General features: G+C 51.0%; 1 protein-coding gene across 1 annotated transcript in view; it reads left to right on the top strand.

The window, feature by feature from the left end:
- LMOD1 (leiomodin 1) overlaps nt 1-20272 on the top strand; it is a 53631-nt gene extending 33359 nt beyond the window's left edge. The window contains exon 2 of the mRNA XM_054248283.2: nt 18405-20272. Within this exon, the coding sequence (XP_054104258.1) occupies nt 18405-20225 (1821 nt within the window). The 3' untranslated portion in view covers nt 20226-20272. The remainder of the gene's footprint in view (nt 1-18404) is intronic.
- The last annotated feature ends 677 nt before the right edge of the window (nt 20273-20949 follow it).

Raw genomic sequence — 20949 nt, 5'->3', positions numbered from 1 at the left:
TGGCCCATACCATAATCCCAGCACTCTGAGAGGCCAAGGTATGTGGCTCACTTGAGCCCAGCAGTTTAAGACCAGCCTGGGCAACATGACGATCCCTACAAAAAATAAAAAGTCCTGCTGGGTGTGGTGGTGCACGCCTGTAGGAGCAGCTACCTAGGAGGCTGAGGTGGGAAGATCACAAGCCAGGGGAAGTTAAGGCTGCAGTGAGACGTGATCACTGCACTCCAGCCCAGAGGACAGAGTGAGACCTTGTATCCAAAAAAAAAAAGTTCAGACATTAGGTACCCATTTGGGAAAAAAAGTAAAATTTCACCTTGCATCATATCCCAGGGTAAAATCCAGATGAATTCAAGATCTGAGATAAAACTTCTCTAGATGTAAGGTAATAGGTCTTTTTTTTAATTTTTATTTTATTTTTTTGAGACAAAGTCTCGCTCTGTTGCCAGGCTGGAGTACAGTGGCACAGTCTTGGCTCACTAAATCCTCCGTCTCCCAGTAGCTATTACCTCCCAGGTTCGAGCAATTCCCCTGCCTCAACCTCCCAAGTAGCTGGGACTACAGGCGTGCACCACCATGCCCAGCTAATTTTTATATTTCTAGTAGAGACAGGGTTTTACCATGTTGGCCAGGATGGTCTCAATTCTCTGACCTCGAGATTTCCCCACCTCCGGCCTCCCAAAGTGCTGGGATCACAGACATGAGCTCCGTGCCCAGATGACATAAGGTAAGAGTTTACCAGGATAAGAGGAAGTAGAGCTTCCAAGTGGTGAGAGCGTCACTGCAAGGGCCCCGAGGCTGGGCTTCTTCCAGCACCTGGGAGAAGAGGGCGGCTGCATGAAGAGTGCAGGGAGGAAGGCCAGGAGAGGGCATTGACAGAGGGATGCCAGCAGCTGGGTCATGAAGGGCCTGTGAGTCTGGACTTCATATTGAGGTTACTGGGGAGCCTCTGAAAAGCTTCATGGATGGGTCTGTTTCACAGCAAGGTCCCTGGAGTTGCAGTGCAAGGATCGTCCTAGAGGTCAGCAAAACCAGGGAGAAGGTTGTTGCCATAACCCCATGAGGTGACAGTGGCCTGGACAAAGGGAACATCAGCAAGGATGGAGGAGAGGGACTGATCTGGGTGGTGCTCAGGCTGCAGTATCTGTGTGTGGGTGGTGAGGGAGTACAGAGTACCTTGATTTCCCAGCCTTCCCCCTAGTCCCCTTGGGCTACTGGTAGGGAAGGGTGAGTATATGCAGAGGCGTCCACATTGTCTCCCCACATATTCCTCCTTTCCTCTTCCCAGCAGGGTTCTGATTGGAGCCATTGGGTGTTTAGAGCCCCTTGCCGAGACAGGGAATAGTGTAGGAGTCGGCAAGGCAGTGGGAGGAGACAAGGAGTCATTTTTGAGGTACTTTGGGGCACACAAACCAAGGTATTCATCAGACAGTACTACCTTCATAGTCGTGTGTGACTCAGAGATCCAGCTTTGAGAGACATGAGTGTGTAGAATGCAGCCGATGCCATCAGCATGGATGAGATGATCCAGGGAGAGGATCTAAAGGTGAAAACCAAGGAGGCCTGGAGGAAGACCTTGAGAACACCCAGATTTCTCAGGGAAGACAGGCCTTGAAGGAGGCCTGCAGGAATTGTCAGAGCTGGGAGGAAAGCCGTGAGGGCTGTGGTAGAGACTCGGGGGAAGCGTTTCAGAAGGGAGGGCCTAGCCAGCGGGGCCAGACGCTTCCCACGCAGTTTGAGCAACATAAGGAATAAAGATAAATCCGATTTAGCAGCAGGAGGGTCAGAAGTGATCTGGATGAAACTAATTTTCATGGAATGTTGGGGGTGAGGCAAGAGTGTGTTGAATTGAGGAATGAATAGGGATCGAAAAGTAGAGTTCTTGGAGGAAATTTGGGTGTACAGGAAGGCTGGCGCTGGAGCTGAAGGGACCACGGGCAGAGGCAGGATCTGATTAACTGGGAGATGGGCAGGTTTAAAGGGTGGTGGGGGGCAGGCACAGTGGCTCATGCCTGTAATCCCAGTATTTTGGGAGGCTGAAGTGGGAGGATCACAAGGTCAGGAGTTTGAGATCAGCCTGGCCAATATGGTAAAGCCCCATCTCTACTAAAAATAGAAAAGTTAGCCGGGCATGGTGGTGTGTGCCTGTAGTCCTAGCTACTCAGGAGGCTGAGGCAGGATAATTGCTTGAACCCTGGAGGTGGAGGTTGCCGTGAGCTGAGATTGCGCCACTGCACTACAGCCTGGGTGACAGAGCAAGACCCCATCTCAAAAAAAAAAAAAAAAAAAAAGAGTGGTGGGAAGGGGCCAGGAAAGAGGGAACAGCTAAGGCTGTGGGAGAGGGTGCAGGTGGGCAGTAGAAGGAAAAGGGGTGTGTACCGGAGCTTGTAGGGAGGGGTGAGCCTGGGCAGGAGGAGAGGGAAGGCTGAAAGATGAGCCTGGAGAGGTGGCAGGAAATTGGAGAATTGCGATGGGTTGTTTCCGCTGTCTTCCTGGGAAGAAAGCAGAGGAGACTGTTTGTCAAGAACAGGGGTGGAATGGGACCAGAGATACTAAAAGAAGGGAGAAGAATTCAGATAGTTGCTATGAAAAACCAGGAGACAGCTAGACCCATAATGACAGTTACCTTTCATCGAAAGCTTCCTGTGCATTCGGCACTGTTGCAAATGCGTTATCCACACACCTCAACGAAGCCTCACTGCAGCCCCATACAGGATGTGATCCCCGTTTTACAGATGAGGAAGGCAAATTAACCTGTCCACATTCACATAAGAGCAAAGCATGGAATCCTAGCCTTCTAAATTTTAAGCTGGTCTTTGGCATTGGCGCCACTCGGGAGCATGAGGGTCCACATGGGCTGCAGACAGTGGATGGTACCATGTAGGGTGTCAGCTACTTTCCCCAGAGAGCCCAGCACCTGGGAGGAGGAGCCACACAGGCCTGCAGTCGGTGCTTTGGCTGGCACAGGTGACTGGAGTTGAGGGTACTGGCAAGATGGTGCCTGACGTGCTGGGTAGAACAGGAGGGGAAGGCAGTCAAGGTGGATGATGTAGGGGAGTCAGAAGTAGGTCTCATTCCAGCACTTCCACTTCTGGTTCGGTCTACACCCCAAAGACTTGAAAGCAAGGACTCACACAGATATGGGTACACCCGTGTCCATAGCAGCATTACTCACAGTAGCCAAAAGCAGCCCAAGGGCCTATCAATGGATGAATAGATAAACAAGCTGTGTATATACATGAATTGCTAAAATCAATATCAAGGTCTCTACATACAGTGGAGTCCTACTCAGCCTTAAAAAGGAAGGAAACTCTAAATTCAAATTTTGGAGGTGTCCCCATTTCACAGATAGCAGCCTCCGTTTGGCAGGACTTAAGTCTCACTCTTGCCCACATACTTCCTCAGCAGCAAGAGGGTTGGCAATGAGAATTGAGGATTAAGGAGACTAGCCTTGTCCTGAAATGTCATAGCTTTTTTTTCTTTTGAGGCAGAGTCTGGCTCCGTTGCCCAAGCTGGAGTGCAGTGGTACAATCTCAGCTCACTGCAACCTCTGCCTCTGGGCTTTGAGTAATTCTCCTCCTTCAGCCCCCAAGTAGCTGAGATTACAGGTGCTGACCACCATACCTGGCTAATTTATGTATTTTTAGTAGAGACAGGTTTTCACCTTGTTAGCCAGGCTGATCTCCAGCTCCTCAACTCAAGTGATCCTCTCACCTCAGCCTCCCAAAGTGCTGGGATTACATGCATGAGCACCCAGCCTGAAACATCAATTTATGTATGATTCATGGTCCAGGGAAAAGCCACTAAAGAAAGTAGCTAGCAGAGGACAGTTGTGGGAGTCTCATCTTAGCTTGATGCTAACAAGTCTCTTTTTGCTCAAACAAACTTGACTTCTTCCCAGCTGCTCAGTCCTCTGGGAGCAAGGGTAAAGATGGAGAATAAAATCACTGTCAGTCCCCCGCCCTGGTCCCAGCTTCCCACCTCTGGCCCAATGGGGCTGAGCTTTTCCTTGTTTACCACATTCCTTTAGGGAACGTCAGTGGTGGACAGGCTCTGGGAGCTGGCCTGCCTTGCCTCACTGCCTCTCAGCTACCACCTCCCTCCCCAAGCTCTGAACATCCTCAAGGTTGCAGACCTTAGCAGGCAGCCAAAGATCCAGGTGTACTTCTCAGTGTGGACTCCAGGAAGTTTTTACTGTCTTTGTTTTTGTTGGAGATGGAGTCTCACTCTATCACACAGGCTGGAGTGCAGTGGCGCCATCTCTGCTCACTCCAACCTCTGCCTCCCAGGTTCAAGTGATTCTCCTGCCTCAGCCTCTCTAGTAGCTGGAATTACAGGTGCCTGCCACCGTGCCCAGCTAATTTTTTGTATTTTTAGTAGAGATGGGGTTTCACCATATTGGTCAGGCCGGTCTTGATCTCCTGACTTGAGGCAATCTACCCGCCTTAGCCTCCCAAAGTGCAGGGATCACAGGCCTGAGCCACTGCGCCTGGCCGGAAGTTTAACATATACACAGGTGTAGCCTACGGTCAAACTTGGTGTGGGACCAGCTGGTCTGCACCCAGCTTCCCGAGGGAGGGGACAGGGAGTCTGGGAGTCTGGAGAGCCACTAGCAGAGGGCACAAACTAAACAGGTGCATGTGGCCTTGGGCCTTCAGGGAGGTGTCTCAGGCTCAGCGTTTTCCTCAGGAAAGGATGTGGGTTGCTTAGCAATGCTCTGCTGTGGGTCTTGCTGAAAGGCAGAGCCCTGGGCTCTCTTTCCAGAGGCGGGATGGAGTCACAGGCATCCGTTCTCCTTGCATCCCTGGCCCCTTACATCAAATGCCCACTCATCTTACCCCTGGCTTGGCCTGCCCTGAGCCTTGGCACCAGGCTCTCTTCACCAGCTCTGCTCACCAAGCCCCGGCTGGACTAAATGTTCTGGGGTGAGGAGTCAGGGGTGTGACTCTGGGGGCTGGGGAAGAAATCTGGCCCAGGCTGAGAAAGCTGAGGTCCAGGGTTCTCAAATCTACGGCCACACTGAGCCCACCAGCATTTCAGCCTCAGGATGGGTCTGTGACAGTGGTGAATAGCATGCGAGAGCACCCCCCACCTCCAACATCATCAGTCTCAAACCATGCGGTTTCTATTCATCATTCCTTTATTTGTGCCCAGTTCCTTATTCTACAAACTTTCTTGACCTTCATCATTCCAAACTAGCATTTGGCTTTATTTGGCGGACACCATTTTCTTATTCATCCAGCAACTCTCAAGCATCTGCTGTGTGCCGAGGCATCATGCTGTGTGCTGGGCATTGAGTTGGTAATAAACCATATTTCATGCCCCTGATCCTGTGGGAGAGATGGAAAAAGAAACAGAGTGATAGGAACCAAGACAAGGGAGGAAGCGAAGGGAGCTGTGGGGGGCGGGGGGAGGGTGAGGGGAAGGGCTCAGGAGTCAGGGGTCACTTCCCAAAGCACACCATGCTTGATGCTGATGTTGATCCTGAACCACGGGTAGAGTGAGGCCAGGTGAGAATGTGGTAAGGAAATGCCCGTGCAAAGGGACAACACTGTAGGATGAGGCTTGGGAATAAGAAAGTAGACGAGGTCACAGAGGGAAGCCTCTTCCTCTGCATGCCCTGCTCTATCCATTTACCAAACTGCACCATCCTTCAGGAACCAGCTCAAATGTTCTGGCCTGCATGGATCCTTCCTCTACTCCTTCCAGGCGCGACCTCCTGGCTCTGCGCTCCATATACATGAGCAGCCTGGAAGGTCTTTCTCAGCTTCCTGTTTGCTTCTGCCAGAACCCCCCTGTGCATGTTAGCCAGGCCTCTTCCACAGGCCCTGCCCTGTGCCCCAAGCTCCCTGCAGTTACTGCCATTCATGTGTCCTTCGGGTTGCCTCTACCCAGCCTTACTATGGTGTGGCGCATATTTTTCCTACCTCCATTTATTTTCATCTTTGGCCTCAAATTTAAGCACAGGCCTTTTCATTTGAGTCTCATTGCCAAGCACTGAGAAAACCAGCACAGGGAAATCACAGAGTGAGATGGAATGCAGTGGTGGTCCCTGGGCTATAGACCCTGACTCCTGATGGTGTGAAAACTAGAAGCCCAATGGGTCTTTTTGTTTGCGTTTTCTTGAAACAGGGCGGTCTCCCTCTGCCACCCAGGCTGGAGTGCAATGGGGTGATCTCAGCTCTCTGCAACCTCCACCTCCTGGGTTCAAGTTATTCTCCTGCCTCAGCCTCCCAAGTAGCTGGGATACAGGTGCCCAACACCACACCTGGCTAATTTTTGTATTTTTAGTAGAGGTGGGGTTTCACCATGTTGGCCAGGCTGATCTCAAACTCCTGACCTCAAGTGATCCGCCCACCTTGGTCTCTCAAAGTGCTGGGATTACAGATGTGAGCCACCATACGCAGCCCCCAGTGGGTTTCTCTTGAGGCTGCCTTCTTCCTAACTCTGCCTCAGCAAAAGCCATGGAACCCTTTCCTCCAGGTGGTCCCTCCTCTTAGCCTCACATGAAATCCAAGGGAATGCTGGATGTTCCTTTGAGAACCTTTGGGGGTGACATTCAATTCACCATCTCTCTGCAGAGATTCATACCTTACCCATCCCTGTGTCCCCAGAGCTGAACCCAATGCCTTGGCATTTGTGTGCATCTGGCCAAATGATCACATGCCCATATGGCTCTCTCTGAGTTTGTGTTGTGTGCTTTGCAGGGAGCTCCTGGCAGGAATATGGCATTCATTCCTTAGTGTATCACTGCAACCATGGGGAGCACAGCATAGTATTTAAGAGTATATGTGTTAGAACCGCAGAGACCTGAGTGTGAACTCCAGTCCTCCCACTTACTACTGATATAGTTTGAGAATGACACCATCAGCGGGGTGAGGTGGTGGGCACCTGTAATCCCAGCTACTCGGGAGGCTGAGACAGGAGAATCACTTGAACCCAGGAGGTGGAGTTTGGGTGAGCTGAGATCGTGCCACTGCACTCCATCCTGGGTGACAGAGCAAGACTCTGCCTCAAAAAAGAAGAAGGAGAAGGAGAAGGAGAAGGAGAAGGAGAAAGAAGAAGAAGAAAGAAGAAGAAGAAGGAAGAAGAAGAAGAAGAAGAAGAAGAGGAAGAAGGGGGGGCTGGGCATGGTGGCTCAGGCCTGTTACCCCAGCACTTTGGGAGGCCAATGTGGGTAGATCACCAGGTCAGGAGTTCAAGATCAGCCTGGCCAAGATGGTGAAACTCCATCTCTGCTAAAAATACAAAAATTAGCCAGATGCAGTGGCAGGTGCCTGTAATCCCAGCTACTCAGGAAGCCGAGGCAGGAGAATCGCTTGAACCTGAGAGGTGGAGGTTGCAGTGGGACAAGATTGTACCATTGCACTCCAGCTTGGGTGACAGAGTGAGACTTCTCAAAAAAAAAAAAAAAAAAAAAAAAAACAAGGGAAGAAAGAAAAAAAGAATAACAAGGCCAGGCACACTGGCTCATGCCTGTACTCCCAGCACTTTGGGAGGCTGAGGCAGGCAGACTAGCTGAGGTCAAGACCAGCCTGGCCAACATGGTGAAACCCCTTCTCTACTAAAAATACAATAATTAGCTGGACGTGGTGGAGCACACCTGCAATCCCAGCTACTCAGGAAGCTGAGACAGGAGAATTGCTTGAACCTTGGAGGTGGAGGTTGCAGTGAGCTGAGGTCACACCATTGCACTCCAGCCTGGGCAACAGAGTCTCAAAAAAAACATAGTCTCAAAAAAAAAAAAAAGAATGATGCCATCTGCAAAAGGGGAAAATGTTACTGCCGACTTCCAGAAGCTGTAACTCCTCCCTAGCACACTGTCCAGAGGCAGCGAATTTACAGCAGTCTATTTCTTAGGTGCCCCAGTAATGTGATGGTTGTTAAGACCGCAATAAGAAAAGCATATAGGCTGGGCACAGAGGCTCACACCTGTAATCCCAGCACTTTGGGAGGCTGAGGCAGGAGGGTCACTTGAGCACAGGAATTTGATACCAGACTGGGCAACATGGCGAATGTGTCTTTGCAAAGCAAAACAAAACAAAAATTAGCCAGGTGTTGTCCTTCACGCTTGTAGCCTCAGCTACTCAGGAGCCCGAGGTGGGAGGATGGCTTGAGGCTGGGAGGTGGAGGAGGCTGCGGTGAGCCGAGATTGCGCCACTGCACTCCAACCTAGGTGACAGGGTAAGACCCTGTCTCAAAAATAAAATAAAGCATATGGGAAACAGGGGGAAAGGAAGGTCTCAAGGTATAAGTGAAGGTTGACGCATGTGAAGGGCCCCGGCTCCCAACAGCCCAAGAGGGCTCCTCCCACAAGCTTTCTCTTGCTGAGACTGGAGCCTCACCAAGCTCCGCCAACTTTGGACGGCAGTGCTGAGGAGTCAATTACATCAATGACTTTAGTAAAGTACGTAGCGCGGTGTCTCACACCTTGTAAACACTAAATGGTGGCTGTGGATATTGTGATTTCAGTGATGGGTGGCTGGGGGTGAAGGGCTGTGTCTGGACCAGGCATTCAGGTGAAAGAGTAGCTTAGCAAGCAGCCCCACTTATGCAAGAGAGCAGAATATGGAGGTTAAAAGTTCAGACTCTAGAGCCTATGAACCTGAACTTGAATCCTTGCTTTATCATGTAATAGCTGCACAATCCTGGGCTTCGCTTTCTTCTTCTGTAAAATGGGGATGCCTTGCAGAGTCATCCGAGGACTGCATGAGCACATAACTGATTGAGAGGCACCTGGGTCGGCAGGGCATCGAGCACTCACCATGGTTAGCTACTGCTATGCTCTTGGGCACTCCCTGGACTAAGGATTTGGGGAAAAGGATTAAACTCAGGTTGTAGAACTTGACTTCTCAGGTGGAATGGCAACCAGGGGTGGGAACCATGCCCTTTAGAAATATGGGCTCTGCCTGGGCGCAGTGGCTCACGTCTGTAATCTCAGCACTTTGGGAGGCTGAGGTGGGCAGATCACGAGGTCATCAGATGGAGACCATCTTGGCCAACTTGATGAAACCCCGTCTCTACTAAAATACAAAAAATTAGCCGGGTATGGTAGTGGGCGCCTGTAGTCCCAGCTACTCTGGAGGCTGAGGCAGGAGAATTGCTTGAACCTGGAAGGCGGAGGTTGCAGTGAGCCAAGATCACCCCACTTAAGCCTGGCGACAGAGTGAGACTCTGTCTCAAAAAAGAAAGAAGAAGAAATATGGGCTCAAGGCCAACTGTGGTGGCTCACGCCTGTAATCCCGGCACTTTGAGAGGCAAAGGCGGGAGGATTGCTTGAGGCCAGAAGTTTGAGACCAGCCTGCAACATAATAAGACTCTGTCTCTTCCCCGCGCCCCCCTCCCCCACAAAAAAAGAAAAAGAAAGAAATACAGGCTCAAAGCTCTGAAATGAACTCCTCCAGCGTTAGAATTTCTCTAGTTTCTTCACTAGATGGAAGGGATGGCCATTCTCGCACCTGAGGCCCCACCATCTGCTGACATTTGGCCAGGGGGCTGAAGGCTGTGCCCACCCCCGTCAGTCGCCTCACACACTCACAAGTGGGTTGGCTCCTGGAGTGCAGTGAGAAGCCACCAAGAGGTCAGGCAGGGTGGGAGTGGAGCAGTGGGGGGGGCATCTGGGATGCCTGCAGGAGCGCAGCTTTTCTTAGCTTCATGACTGCATGGGCCTTGGCTCCTCAGCCCACATTTTACCAGGTACACATGTTCCCCTGGGGGATGCCCTTAATGACACCTCTGAAGCCCTGAACATGTGAGAGGCTGTGCCCAAATGGCCCACATTCTTCTGGGAAATGACAGCACAAGGCTCCAGCATTGCTTGTCAGGTTTATTGGGTGTGGATTGGGCTGCATGCTGTCTATCAACAGGGCTTTAGATTGGGAGCAGGGGGTGGTTGAGAGCTCTGCTGGGCTCTGGTGTTGAGGGGCCATGCTGGGGCCATGTGGGAAGAGCCTGACTCCCTTTCATTTCTGACAGCCTCCATGTGGGTTATTTGAGGATGGCGCGCTTGCTGTCATCACCAAGTGTCTCCAGAGCAGCTGCGGTGTAAACCCCCTGCCGAGCGTTCCTACTCTCTCCTGCCTTGGTCAGGGGCTGGGAGCTCCAGTTGTGCAGCACTGTCAGTAGTCTCAGAAAGTACACGAGAAGGCTGTCCTGCAGCCGCCCCCCAATCATATACCAAAGCCCCCAGCCCAAATGAGGAGTTCCGTTTTTCAGGGTTTAGCTATGCTCCTGTATGGGAAGGAGCTGAGTGTCTGTGTGGGTTTTTGTGTATAAGTCCTGGAACATTCCCAAAAAGTATGTTTCCAGACATGCTAACCTAAGTGGGTGAGGTTACACTTGGGCTCCATCTTCACTTGTCATTTTTTTCTCCCTTCTCCAACCCCACTTCTGGGTCACAGTTCCCCCAGAGGCCCCTAACAACTGGGAGGGATGAATGGAAGGGTTCCCTCAGAACGCATCCTGCCAAGGCCAGTGGAGACAGCCAATGTTTCCGTGGAGCAGGGGCTTTGAAGTAGGGAAGCAGGGATGGGATGGTCTGGGAAGGGTCAGAACTGGGATAACTAAAAGAGAGGGTTGCTGGCAGGTACAGAGACCTAGTCCCTGAGCCAGTGCCAGAGCAGGAGTTGAAGAACTTCAGTCTGAGAATGGCCAAGAAAGGGCTGCTGGTCTTTTTGGGGAGGATGCAGAGATTCTGTGGCTGCCCTGAAGGAATGCTCTTGGCTAAAATGGCAACTCTTCAGCGGGGGGGGGGCCTGCTCTCGGGGGCCATGCCCTCAACACCCTCTGCTACATGCACTTTGATGTGAACTTGTCCCTAGTCTGCCACATCCCCTAAGTTCTGAGGGCAAGGCTTTCTCATGTAGCACCGTGTCCCTCATCCAGTGTTGACGGAAGCCTCCTGATGAACGGAGCCATGGAAGGGTAAGTGAGCAAGGCCTGCGGCAGGACTCCCGGTGGAACGCCTCTAGAGCACAGACTCCCGGTGCCCACAGTGCCCAGCAAGTGGAGCTCCCTACAAGGGCTAGTTGCCATTGTAGGTGGGGATGATACCTGTCCCTATCCCATGCCACCCCTGTCACCATAAGACTGGGGTAGGGTTGGGGGAGACTTCCCAAAGCAGCCTCGTCCCTTCCCAACTTGTAGCCCTCCAGGCAGGTTTCCAGGGCTTGATATGTGGTCATTTCATTTTCCATGGCAAAGTAGTTCCATTGGCTACTGGATAAGGGCAATTTCACCCTGCTAGGCAATACCCAGATACTAAGCAAAGGGGCAGGGGCTCAACTAGGAGGAGGTTAGGGCCCTACTGCCTGCCCTTGAGGCTTAATCACTGCTCATAAGGACCTGGATTTTTACAGCTTATCTCCTATTCAAGGCTTTTTTGTCATCAGGATCTAGGTTTGAGTCCTGGATCTACCACTTACAACCCAGTGAGGATCCCCAGGGGCGGGGTACGGTCAGTCCCATTGTGCATGTGAGACAACAGGTTCAGAGGTGCTAAGTAACTCAGCCAGGGTCACAGAGCTAGTTCGGGGCAGAGCTGGGATTTGTGCATGAACAGACTGTCTAAAGAGCCAAAGGGCTCATATATCAGTCTGGGCAGAACTTTTCTAGAACAGCCCCCAGTTTTCCTGGCAGCTGTAAAGGGAACCTGTAGCTTTCTAGGGGGTAATATCAGTTGTTACAAGATCTTAATCTTTTTTTTTTTTTAATGGAGTCTCTCTCTATTGCCCAGGCTGGAGTGCAGGCTTATGATCTTGGCTCACCACGACCTCTGCCTCCCAGGTTGAACTGATTCTCCTGCCTCAGCCTCCCAAGTAGGTGGGACTATAGGAATGTGCCACCATGCTCAGCTAACTTTTGTATTTTTAGTAGAGACGGAGTTTCACCATGTTGGCCAGGCTGGTCTCAAACTCCTGACCTTGTGATCTGTCCATCTCAGCCTCCCAAAGTGTTGGGATTACAGATGTGAGCTACCGCATCTGGCCAACATCTGAATCTTTAATGTCTAATGAACTAACCCAAGCCTCAGTAGAGGACTCCTGCCCCACGCACCACCAAGGGAAACAGGTATTATGGCTCCTACCCAGGACAGCTGGTGCCAGGAATCCAACTTTTTCCAAAGGACACTGGCTCTCCCTTAAACTTGTCTATTTGATTTATTTATTTATTTTCAATAGAGACAGAGTCTCACTATGTTGCCCAGGCTAGTTCTGAACTCGTGGGCTCAAGCAATCCTCCTGCCTCAGCCTCCTGAAGTGACAGGATTACAAGCGTCAGCCACTGTGTCTGGGTCCTCCTTAAAATTCTTTTCTGGAGACTCTAGAATCTTTTTTTTTGGTGGAAAACAATAAAAGATTTGGCACTCCAAATGGAATGCGACAGGAGACTATAGGGGGTGAACTCCCCCATCCCTTCTAGCCCTGGGCCCTGCTGCCTGCCCTGCCCAGCACACCACCCCTGTAAGACTTCTGCTCTCCCAGGGTACCTTTGACAGCCATGCTCAGCCTTCTCTCATATAGAGAGATAAGACTGGCAGCTGCAGTGCCTGGTATCAGGAAGTCCTCAGGTAGCTGGAGGAAGTGGGTCCAGAGCCCCAGCTCCTGCTGGGACAGTTTCATGGGAAATGCAGGGGAATGATCAGGGCCTCTGAGACATGGTGGAAGCATGTAGTGGGTACCCGTGCAGGATGAGGACAGACAGGCGGTAAGGAGTTTGTGCATGAGAGCAGGACATATTTCCCTGGTGCTTTCCTGGCAAATATAACTTCGGTCAAGGAGAAACCAGCAGTAGGCCACAGCCTAGGCCAAGGTAAAAATGCTGCTTTCTAATCAGTCTGGGTCCATGCAAACTGTGACTTTTAATGTTCTTTTTCTTTTTTATTTTTTTTTAAGATGAAGTTTCACCATAATGGCCAGGCTGGTCTTGAACTCCTGACCTCAGGTGATCCACCCACCTTGGCCTCCCAAAGTGCTAGGATTACAGGCGTGAGCCACCACACCTGGCCCGACTTTTAATTTTCTAGGGGACTTTAGCCAAGGCCTAGAAAGATTCTCCTAGAAGCAGAGTTGGGAGACCCCACAGATCCTGCCCTCAGCCTGGAGCTCAAGCTAGGGGAGTTCCGATGCCTCCAGATGAAAAGACTACACAGACGTCACCAGGCCGCCTTGGGGGCCAAAGCAATTGTGGCATCAAACCATCTGAATTGGCATCACCTCAGTCTTGCTTTGGGGAAGGAACAAATACTACTGAATTCACAGCAGTGGTATCACCTGTGAGGGGTGCGGTCATTGCCAGTCAGCCCTGCCCACCTTGGCTCTGTCCTCTTCTAGGTGAGTGGCTGGAAAGTGGCCTCTGCAAGTGCAGGCAGACCCATATCTCCCAACCCCCTGCTGGAGCCATTCTCCCTGTGATCTGTCTGCAGACCTTCCTCCCTTGCAGCCACATGGGGCCAAATGACTCTGCAGAGAGGGAGATGCCTCCTCCACAGGTGATGGGTCACAGGAAGGAAAAAAGTGACCTTGGTGGGGGACAGCGTGAGCCAGCAAGCCAGGCCCTTGGCCTTGCCCTCAGCAAGTTCTCATTTTAAACTTTTCGGATAGGCCAGGCATGGTGGCTCACACCTGTAATCCCAGCACTTTGGGAGGCTGAGGCGGGTGGATCACCTGAGGTCAGAAGTTCAAGACCAGCCTGACCAATACGGTGAAACCCTGTCTCTACTAAAAATACAAAAATTAACTAGGCATGGTGGCATGTAATCCCAGCTACTTGCGAGGCTGAGGCAGGAGAATTGTTTGAACCTAGGAGGCAGGAGGTTGTAGTGAGCCAAAATCGCGCCATTGCACTCCAGCTTGGGGGACAAGAGTGACATTTTGTCTCAAAAAAAACAAAAACAAAAAACACCTCTCTGAATAGACAAATAATCCTTTTCCTCTCATCTTTTGCCAATGGAGGTGGTGAAACGTTCTCTCCTCTGTTTAATCAGGTAAGACTTCTAGAGGAAGCAGCATCAGAAGCGCCCACATAAGGGAGAAGATGCTGTGCTCTGCCCATGTGAACCTATCAAGGGCATTAAACTTGGATCCTAACGCACATGGCAGACACAGAGCAACATCATGTAGTCCTAAGGCCTGGAGGAGGTAGGGCAAGGAGCTGCTTCTTACCTCTGAGCCTGATCACTAAGTACCTCCATGTGTACAGGCTTTCAGAGGCCATCCTTTCCATTCCCCGGCCTCCATCCCACTCCCAAATCCATTAGTGGGCTTCCCCTAACCCTAATGCTTTTTTGCAAAGAAAAAAAATAACTGTTGCTACCTAGTTTTCTCATCCAGAAGACTGTGGACCTTTACTGTATGGAAGTTCTTTATTCTATCTAACCTAAACTCCTCCTGCTATAAGGGACAGACAGTTGGGTAAGGTTTAGAGACAGAAACACAGGCAAAAATAACCTCTGGAGGTCACTGGGATGCACCATCAGTTCTAGAAGCAAGAAGAAGTTGTCCTAGCCTCCCTTTCAGATTAGCACGAAGGAAGCAGCTCTGCTATGTGCCAGCTCCGGGGAGCTCAGCTCAACAGAAATCCCAGCCCTGGGAGGACTCTGGGCTCCTTCTCCTTTTAAGGCAAGGTCTGAGCACTCAGGGCTACACAGACTGCAACAAGCCCCAGCCCCTCTCATTCCTGGCTATTTGCAGGAAACTGATGATTAATCAGCCCTTTCCCTCCCACCTCCAGCCTGTTTTTCATTAGGTTCTTTTTAAAGTGTTGGCACACTTCCTCAAGAACAGACACTTGGCAGATCCTAGCCAACTAGGACCCCGGTGGAGGGGAGGTCCCTAGGAGGGAGTGGGGAGTAGTCCTAGATTAGAAGAAAGGGGAGAAGTCAGGATGTGGGGTGTCAGGGAAGAAAGAAGCTTACACTGAGTCCTGGCTGGGGGTGAGAGGGAAGGTCTGAATGGGAGTCCTACCTCTGAAGGGGGCTGAGTGAAAAGAGGAGGCTGGTGAGTGAGACTCTGTGGGCAGCTGGGCACTCTGGCACCCCAGGGATGCTGGGTGGGCAGAAAGGAGCTGCTTTGGCCCCTGATGGGGAAGGTCAGAGATGGTTACATTGACTTGGCTGTTGATGAGACAGTCAGGTCTGAAAGCTGGCTTTTCCTGAACCTGCTAGGTGAAGTTAGGTAAGTCATCATCTCTCTGGATCCCCACTTTCTCTGAGTGAAGCCTACAAGCAGCATGGGAACTCTGGGAAGGGAAGCTATGCAGTGCACAGTGGGCTCTGAGAACTCCCAAGGGTGCACATTTTGGGAAGGGAAGAAAGAGGGGAGGGCAGGAGTCTTTGCTCTGGGGGCCCGATCTCTAGACCTTGGGCCCAGAGACGCAGGCCCCTCCAGCTCTCACCTCCCAGCTCCCAAAGTGGACAGAATCTGTGATGGAACCGCTGTCAACCTGATGGGATCGGGGATAGGAGAGGGAATTCCCTGGTCAAACTATGGGCACATGATGATAAGAACTTCCTGAAAGGGCTGATCCATTGGGTTTCCTTGTTTTCATTCTATTTACATACTCCTCTCCTTTTGTCCTTTTCAAATCAAGGTTCAGTGAAGTCACCATCAGTTCTGCTCTGGGGTGAAACCCAGTTCCCTGGGGGCCTGAGTGGGTGTGAGGGGGAGTGCTCTGCCTCTTGCTCCATCACCACAGCCTCAGCGAGGCCTCCAGTGCAGCTGGACCTTGGGGCCTGCAGGGCAGGAGGTTAGAATGGTTACATTCCAAGGCACTGTCTCACTAGGCCCTGTGCCCCTTGGCTCTCTATTGTGATTCTAGCAGAGGAGCCAAGGCTATTGCTGCTAAAAAAAAACCCAGGGATTGGTCCCCAATGGCATGTGTTTGTGTTGCAGGTACAAACGGTTTCCAAAGGACTCCTTTTTCTTTCCATTCCCACTGGGAAGAGTGGAGGGTGTGAAGAAAGGCTGCCTGGGCCAGAGAGCATGATAGAGAGCTGTTTTCCTTTCTTCCTTCCCCTCTCCCCATACACCAACCTGGCACCCTTGAAAGAAAACATTTTGGCCCAGCATGGTGTCTCATGCCTGTAATCCCAGCACTTTGGGAGGCCAAGGCAGGCAGATCACGAGGTCAGGAGTTTGAGACCAGCCTGGCCAAGGTGGTGAGATCCCATCTCTAACAAAAATTCAAAAATTAGCCAGGTGTGGTGGTACACACCTGTAATCCCAGCTACTCAGGAGGCTGAGGCACAAGAATTGCTTGAACCTGGGAAGCGGAGGTTGCAGTGAGCCAAGATCGCACCATTGCACTCCAGCCTGGGAAACAAGAGCAAAACTCTGTCTCAAAAAAACAAACAAACAAAAAAACCTTTTAAATATTCAAACTGTAGTCTCTTCCTCTTGAAGAACCTTTAGGGGAGGACATCACAGCATCCCCTTAAGTCCACGTTGCTCTGGGGTCCCCATCACAGTTAGACAGTTAAGTCGAACATCTACTCTCAGGCAATCCTGCCGCTTCCTCTGCTTCTCTGATGAACATGAGAAACAAGTGCTCTCGAAACAGGGCTCAGGCTTGGTGCAGATTTATGGAAGAAGAAACAGAGATCCATGCAGTGTGTGTGGGTGGCTTCTCTTGAGTATAAAACCCAAGCCCCGTTGCAGCTCAGCTGACTGGTCCCATGGCCTCTCTCACAAACTTCGCAGTGTCTCGGGACACAGAATCCAAGATCCAGAATCTGGCAGAGTCCTCCAGAGACCAGCTGACCCAGTGAATTCCAGGGCTCTCCACAGAGAGGTGCTTTGTCCTTAGCTAAGTTTTTACTAAAAATAAGGATGAGGGGCCAGGCGCGGTGGCTCACGCCTATCATCCCAGCACTTTGGGAGGCCGAGGCAGGTGGATCACGAGGTCAAGAGATCGAGACCATCCTGGTCAACAAGGTGAAACCCCGTCTCTACTAAAAATACAAAAATTAGCTGGGCATGGTGGTGCACACCTGTAGTCCCAGCTACTCAGGAGGCTGAGCCAGGAGAATTGCTTGAACCCAGGAGGCGGAGGTTGCGGTGAGCCGAGATCGTGCTCCAGTCTGCGTAACAACAGCGAAACTCTGTCTCAAAAAAAAAAAAAGGGTGATACTGTGAATTTTTAAAAATATATATTTGATGTTAAGGTATATTCTTTATTATGCCTACCTTCTTTAAAATTGGTTTCTTCTTATTTTGATGAGATTATGATGGTAAATAGAATTTTAAAATATAGGACAGGCATGGTGGCTCACACCTGTAATCTCAGCACTTTGGGAGGCTGAGGTGGGAGGACTGCTTGAGGCTAGGAGTGTGAGTCCAGTCTGGACACCATAATGAGACACCCATCTCTTTAAAAAAATTACAAATATCTTTAATTGGCAAAATAAAATGTTAGCATATGTTGATCCCTCCAACATTTTTTCCCTTTGGAAATGCATTGGCTGATAAAAGTCCTGTATCTCAGAACTACTGGCCTACTTCCTAAAAGCAGGGCCAGGACTAGAGTGAGGGATGTGAGGCAGTCACCTTGGGCACAGAATACAAGCAGAAGCCAAAAAACTCAGTGCGCAAGATAACTGATGTTCTCATGTATGTGTGTGTGTGTATATATATATATATATATATTTTTTTTTTTTTTTTTTTTGAGACAGAGTTTCGCTCTTGTTGCCTAGGCTGAAGTGCAATGGCAAAATCTCGGCTCACCACAACCTCCACCTCCCAGCTTCAAGTGATTCTCCTGCCTCAGCCTCCCAAGTAACTGGGATTATAGGCGTGTGCCACGACGCCTGGCTAATTTTGTATTTTTAGTAGAGCTAGGGTTTCTCCACATTGGTCAGGCTGGTCTCAAACTCCCGACCTCAGGTGATCTGCTCACCTCGGCCTCCCAAATTGCTGGGATTGCAGGTGTGAGCCACTGTGCCCAGACTTCATGTATATTTTAAAAAATACAATTAATGCAAAAAATTTGCAATGAACAGCAATGCAGAATTTTAAAGACGTGATCAGTGTTAGTATTTTTCCTTTTGCCTCAGGTTCCAATGTGATTGGCAGGTCACTGCTTGGAGGCAGTCCTTCTACATCACCCGTGACAGGAAAGGGCAATTCTGGGTCTGAGAATACTCCATAAAAGGAACCGCCACGACCTTTGCAGGTGTTTGGTTATCTCACGACCCTTAGGCCCTGAGTCTGATGTCATCCCATTCTGCAGCTTGAACCTGAATCCCTCTTTTGCTGCCCTCAATGGAGACTTCCACCCCACTCTCCCAAACACCAGCTGTCCTTCAGAGGCTCAAGGGTGGTTATGTAAGCGCTCCCCCACTCATCCCCATACTCATTCCTCTCCCTGTGTAGCCATCTCTTCATGTTTATTTTTCTTTTCTGAATTCTTAGGAAAGCAAGCAAGTGGAGACCAAGACAGATGCCAAGAATGGAGAGGAAAGGGGCAGAGATGCCAGCAAAAAATCCCTGGGCCCCAGACGGGACTCAGATCTGGGAAAGGAGCCAAAAAGGGGTGGTTTAAAGAAGAGCTTCTCTAGAGACAGAGATGAAGCTGATGGCAAGAGTGGTGAGAAGCCCAAGGAGGAGAAGATCATCCGGGGCATTGACAAGGGCCGGGTCAGGGCTGCAGTGGATAAGAAGGAGGCAGGGAAGGATGGGAAAGGAGAGGAGAGGGCAGCGGCCACCAAGAAGGAAGAGGAGAGGGCAGCGGCCACCAAGAAGGAGGAGGAGAAGAAAGGGAGTGACAGGAACACAGGCTTGAGCAGGGACAAGGATAAAAAGAGAGAGGAGATGAAGGAGGTGGTCAAGAAAGAGGAAGATGAGAAGGTAAAAGGGGAGCGTAGGAATACAGACACTAGAAAAGAGGGTGAGATGAAAAGAGCAGGTGGGAACACAGACATGAAAAAGGAGGATGAGAAGGTAAAAAGAGGAGCTGGCAACACAGACACCAAAAAGGAAGATGAAAAAGTCAAGAAGGATGAACCCTTGCATGAAAAGGAAGCCAAGGAAGAGAGCAAGACCAAAACGCCCGAGAAACAGACGACCGGGGGCCCCACAAAGCCCTCTGAGGGACCGGCCAAGGCGGAGGAGGAGGCAGCTCCCAGCATATTTGATGAGCCTCTGGAGAGAGTGAAGAACAATGACCCCGAGATGACTGAGGTGAACGTCAACAACTCAGACTGCATCACAAATGAAATCTTGGTCCGCTTCACCGAGGCTCTGGAGTTCAACACTGTGGTCAAGGTGTTCGCCTTGGCCAACACGCGAGCGGATGACCACGTGGCCTTTGCCATTGCCATCATGCTCAAGGCCAACAAGACCATCACCAGCCTCAACCTGGACTCCAACCACATCACAGGCAAAGGTATCCTGGCCATCTTCCGGGCCCTCCTGCAGAACAACACGCTGACCGAGCTCCGCTTCCACAACCAGCGACACATCTGTGGAGGCAAGACAGAGATGGAGATCGCCAAGCTGCTGAAGGAGAATACTACCCTGCTCAAGCTGGGCTACCATTTTGAGCTGGCTGGGCCCCGAATGACCGTCACCAATCTGCTCAGCCGCAACATGGACAAGCAGAGACAAAAGCGGCTGCAGGAGCAAAGGCAGGCACAGGAAGCCAAGGGAGAGAAGAAGGATCTGCTGGAGGTACCCAAGGCGGGGGCTCTGGCCAAGGGCTCCCCAAAACCTTCACCTAAACCATCTCCAAAGCCCTCTCCAAAGAACTCACCCAAAAAAGGGGGTGCTCCAGCTGCCCCACCCCCCCCTCCCCCACCCTTGGCTCCACCCCTCATCATGGAGAACCTGAAGAACTCACTCTCACCAGCTACTCAGAGGAAGATGGGAGACAAAGTCCTCCCTGCCCAGGAGAAGAACTCCCGTGACCAGCTATTGGCCGCCATCCGCTCCAGCAACCTCAAGCAGCTCAAGAAGTTAAGTAGTTACAGGCATGAGCCAACAGGGCAAGGCTGGGTAGGGCCTGGAGGAGAGGGCAGGACTGCAAAAGGGAATGTGTCGGCTGCAGACAACACAAACCCTCAGGCCCATAGGGGACTGCAGGTCATCTCATGCATCCTCCTGCTTACAGGCAGGCCACACCTGTACATACCCTATTACCCCTCCCTTTTTTTTTTTTGGAGATGGAGCCTGTTGTCCAGGCTGGAGTGCAATGGCATGGTCTCCATTCACTGCAATCTCCATCTCCCGGGTTGAAGTGATTCTCCTGCCTCAGCCTCCCAAGTAGCTTGGATTACAGGCACCTGCCACCATGCCCAGCTAATTTTTGTATTTTCAGTAGGGACAGGGTTTTACCACATTGGCCAGGCTGACCTTGAACTCCTGATCTCATGATCGGCCCGCCTCGACTTCCCAAAGTGCTGGGATTACAGGCATGAGCCACCGGGCCTGGCTGACTCTACTCTTCCTTTAAGGAGCTTCCTTTAGCCCCCCCACTCCATGCTTCTCTTTCATCCTGCAGTTAAGCCTGTTTCTCCTTGAAATGGAGAAATGGCCTCTACAGAGCAGTTTTGCCTCGGGTCCTTCCTTTAAGTCTTCTCTTCTCCATTCCCCCAGACGAAGATTATCCATGTTTTACTCAGCCTCCTCTCAGGAGCAGGAGTCCTACAGGTCACTCCATCTAAACCGTCTCTGGGAGATTCACCTCTCAGGAGAGTCTGCCTTTGTCTAGCCAGTGCTATGGACACAGGAGCCATTCCTGGACACCCTACTTCTCAAAGCCCTGCCTCCCCTGGAAGTCTGGCCTGGGTGACAGAGTCCATAACCATTTGTCCATTTGACTGGATACCTGCCCCCCACATCATCTGGGACAAGACATCATGAGATAAAGGACAACCTCAATTGTAATTCCAGTGGTCACTCGATGACATTCAATTTTTACAGACAAGGAAAAATGCTCCCTTAGTGTCAACACCTCATT

Source organism: Callithrix jacchus, chromosome 19 (assembly GCF_049354715.1).
Source record: "Callithrix jacchus isolate 240 chromosome 19, calJac240_pri, whole genome shotgun sequence".
Taxonomy (NCBI): Eukaryota; Metazoa; Chordata; class Mammalia; order Primates; family Cebidae; genus Callithrix; species Callithrix jacchus.
Note: the sequence above shows the minus strand (reverse complement) of the source record. Positions and strands in the feature narration are given on the sequence as shown.